At 41.0% G+C, this 4,079-nt stretch overlaps 1 protein-coding gene across 1 annotated transcript in view; it reads right to left on the bottom strand.

Annotated features, from left to right (window-relative positions):
- The window catches only part of LOC102844745 (major histocompatibility complex class I-related gene protein-like), a 124,826-nt gene that overhangs the window by 22,317 nt on the left and 98,430 nt on the right, over positions 1–4,079 (bottom strand). The window contains exon 3 of the mRNA XM_006887778.1: positions 1,513–1,788. Coding sequence (XP_006887840.1) covers positions 1,513–1,788 — 276 coding nt within the window. The remainder of the gene's footprint in view (positions 1–1,512; positions 1,789–4,079) is intronic.

Here is a 4,079-nt window from a genome sequence, read left to right as displayed (position 1 = left end):
ATATTCACACAATGGAATACTATGCTGCATTAAAGAACAAGGAACTCATGCAATATTATTAAAAATGGGTGAGCCTGGAGGACATTATGCTGAGTGAAATATTTCAGTCGTAAAAGGAAAAATATTGCATGGTGCCACTGCTGTAAAATGGGACTGATAGCAGGGTTGGGGTAAGACTGAGAAAAACTGCATAAATTGTGTATTCTGCACTGAAACAGATGAGGGACTGAGTAATTTTAAAGTGATGTATGATAGGGTATTATGGTTATCACAAGAGTCCACAATTAAGGTTGCATAGTGGAATGTACTTGGGGCGGTGGGAGGGGTGCGGAGGGATTGTGTACCAGGGAGGGAGTCTTTCTTTTACTTTTGAAAGAGAGGAGCGAACTGGGGGGGTGGGGAGAGAGGGCTGGGCGGGTAGAGAAATGCAGCAATGAATGAATGGAAATCCAGATTCTCTGTAAATGTTCATTAAAATTACTTTTAAAAATGTAGATTTGTTATATCTCCAGACTCAAAATTCCTGTCTTTCCAATACCTTCTCTTTGTGTTCAATCCAGTTTAAGTAGGTTTCTGTTATCTCTAGCATTAAGATTAAGATAGTTACTAGTAAGTGGGAGAGTCAGAGCTCAAACTCTAATCATCTTTCTCTACAGCCTGTTATTCAACAGGTAGACTATAACTGGGGCCAGGACACCTCCCCATAAGCCTGGCAAAGCCATAGAAATTTCCACTATTATAAAACAATGCCTTTGCGAGAAGGCACTAGGAGTTTCCTGTTATATGACACAAGTGTAATTCATTTTGGATAAAAAAATAATCTCATGCCTGGAATGTTCTATATTAACTAAAGGTTCACAACTGAATCAGATGATAAATATAGAAGATACACACTTTACTGAAAGAAATTTTTTGATAAATGCTTTAGCAAATCTAAGATCCTCCATAGTCTTTATAAATGCAGAGTTTCAGCCATGCTGGTATTGTGTGAGCTCTTAGTTATGGAACAACTTAAAAGAATTGCTCTACCTTCTACAATATTTTCTGACTTCTCATTGGCAGGAGTTGGGAAGACCTGTCTCACTGGATATTCCTTCCACAAAGGAGATATCTTTGGAGGCATATTCTACTCTTTCAAGACAAGTGGAATTGCTAAATTTTGTCAAAGTGCTGACTGAAAACAATTAGGGAACATTTTCACAAGAAATCACAGATTATATTAATCTAAAAAGATGGATTTTAGGATAGGATTAAAATAATCTAGAATTGTTATTATTGTTAGTTAATACTATCCAATTATAACTGAATCATAGGCGAGCCTCCAGTGGATCTTTATTCACATGGGAGGAGAATGCCGATCTTTCTCCCATGGAACAGCCAGCAGATTTTGAACCATGTGCTTTTGGGTTGGCAGTGTAACTCCTTAGGACTAGGTCACCGGAGTTCCACAGAGGAAGTTACAAATAAAGCGGAGCGTGCTGGGAATTTGGGGAAACACATTCTCCCTTTTACCTGTCCTTTTTAGGGTATCGTTCCCATACTCCAGGAATCTTTTCAGCCAAGCAATACATTCTGCCTCCAGCCAATTCCTCTGGTACTGTAACTCATGCCGGTTGGCCTCCCATGCCCGCTTGGTGATTTGAGCCACGCTGTCTACAGCTATCCAGGAGAGAGTGTCTTTATGAAAGATCAAGAAATCCTCTCCGTCATATGCATATTGGAGAAATCCCGTGGTGCTGCCATCCTCTAACAACTCACAGCCAATCATCCTCTGGTAAGTGTGAAACCCTGTAAGACACATGTAGGCGAGGGTAGGAGTTACACAGGGATAGAGGACACAGAAAGACCAGGTACAAAGACTCCCCTATCCCAGAGCTCAGCCCCTTGCAAGCCTGTCACAGCATCACAGATGCTCTAGGGAGCCTCTAGGGAGTTTCTGTTATATAAGCACTATCTATCAACAAATATTTACAGAAATACCAACTGCAGGTCAAAGGAGCATGATAATTCCTGTCTTGGGGAGTTAACCTGTAAGGAATTTGAGCAATTGATAAATCTTGTGGTTACCAGGAGAGCAGTAGCCAAAAGGTTGACTATTTGAATGCACCCAATAGCCAGAAAATAAAAAGGGAAGAACTTTCTCAGAATTTCTCAAGCTGAAAGAATGGAAAATCAAATTCAAGTTGCAATACTCAGTTGTTGTGGGTAAAATCTTGAATCATCCAAGAAGCATTCAAAGAAGATGGAGGGAATAAAAAGTCACTGTGCCAAAAAGGATTGGCCAACACTGAAATATTTCGGGAAGTACCATATGAATAAGAGTCAATGGTAATGAGGGAATAAGTTCAAACTGAACTGAAGCTTTGGTCAAAAATATAGCCCAAGGAACAGATAGGGTACCAATTGATTTTCCTGTCTGTGTCAGGAGATTTGGAAGACAAGTACCTGGCCAACTGACTGGAAGAGAGTCATATTTGCTCCCATTTCCAGGAAAGGTGATCCAAAAGATTGCGGAAATCATTGAACAATATAATTAATATCGCATGCAATCAAAATATTGCTGAAGATCATCCAAAAGTGGCTAGAACAGCATTTTGACCAAGAACTACCAGAAGTTCAGGCTAGGTTTAGAAAAAGCCTGGGTGCTATAGATATCATTGCTGATGTCGGATGGATCCTGACTGAGAGCAGATATTATCAGAAGAATGTCTATTTGTGCTTTATTGACTATGCAAAGGCATATGACCATGTGGATCATAACAAAACATAGCTAACACTGAGAAGAATGGAAACTCCAGAACACTTGATTATTCTCACCCATTGTGAAACCTGTATCTGTATGTCTATATTATGTTTCAACAAACCATATCTCAGATGTATGAAGGAGCTGTCCTCTATTTGAGTCTCCAACACTGTATAGGAGAAGAATATTGAAAAGCCCATGGACTGTCAAAAGAACAAATTTATGTCTTGGACAAAGTGAAGCCAAAGTGCTCCTTGGAGGCAAAGATGACAAAACTTCGTCTCTCGTACTTTGGACCCTTTATTAGGAGACATGCTATTCCTGGGAGAGAAACTTCATGCTTGGAAAGGTGGAGGGTCAGGGGGAAAAGAAGAACCTTAAGCAGATGACATGACATAGTGACTATTACAATGGACTCATGTGTGTCAGAGAGAATGAGTATGGCATAGGATAAGACAGGGTTCATATCTCTTGTTTATAGGGCCATTCTGAGTCACACTCAACTCAGTGGCATCTGACAACAACAACAGCTCTGGCGGCCTAAATGTTAAGGAGTTACACTATCAATCCAAAGGTAGGTGGTTCAAATCTCCCAGCTGCTTTGAAGAAAAAAGATGAGCAGTCTCCTCCTGTATGATTTACAGACTACAAAAACCTGCTGGAAGTTCAGCTATGAGTTGGTTCTGACTCTATGGCTTTGCGTTGTTGTTGGTGTTGTGTGCCATAGAGTCGCCTGTGACTCATAGCTACCCTATGTACAACAGCCCTAAATCCTGCTCTATCCTGTGCCAATCTCACTGTCTATGACACACCTAACCCCATTACCCCAGTTATTGAATCAATCCACTTCATAGAGAGTCTATCTCCTGCACTGTCCCTCCACCCTCCCAAGCATGATGTCCTTCTCCAAGGACTGGTCCCTCCTTGTATTATGTCCAAAGTATGTCAGATGAAGCTTCAGAATCCTTGCCTCCAAGAAGCAGCCTGGTTTAACCCTCTTCAGGATAAACCTGTTTTCTTAGCAGTCCATGGTATATTTGATATTCTTCTCCAACACCACAGCTCAAAGGCATCAATTCTCCTTTTATCCTCCCTAGTCACTGTCCAGCTCTCTGATGCAAAGCAGGTGATTGCAAAGACCATGGCCTGTATCAAGCACACCTTAGTCTCCAGAATGATACCATTGCTCTTCAGTACTTTGGAGAGGTCCCTAACAGCAGATTTTCCCCATCGGTATTTATGTCTTTTAATTTCCTGGCTGCTGGTTCCAAGAGTGTTGACCGTGGAGCCAAGCAAACTAAAGCTGTGAACAATCTCAATCTCTTCACCATCCATC

Source organism: Elephantulus edwardii, unplaced genomic scaffold, assembly GCF_000299155.1.
Source record: "Elephantulus edwardii isolate Elephantulus edwardi_28Jun2011 unplaced genomic scaffold, EleEdw1.0 scaffold00061, whole genome shotgun sequence".
NCBI lineage: Eukaryota > Metazoa > Chordata > Mammalia > Macroscelidea > Macroscelididae > Elephantulus > Elephantulus edwardii.
The sequence above is the reverse complement of the archived record's forward strand: the minus strand, read 5'-3'. Positions and strand labels throughout refer to the sequence as shown.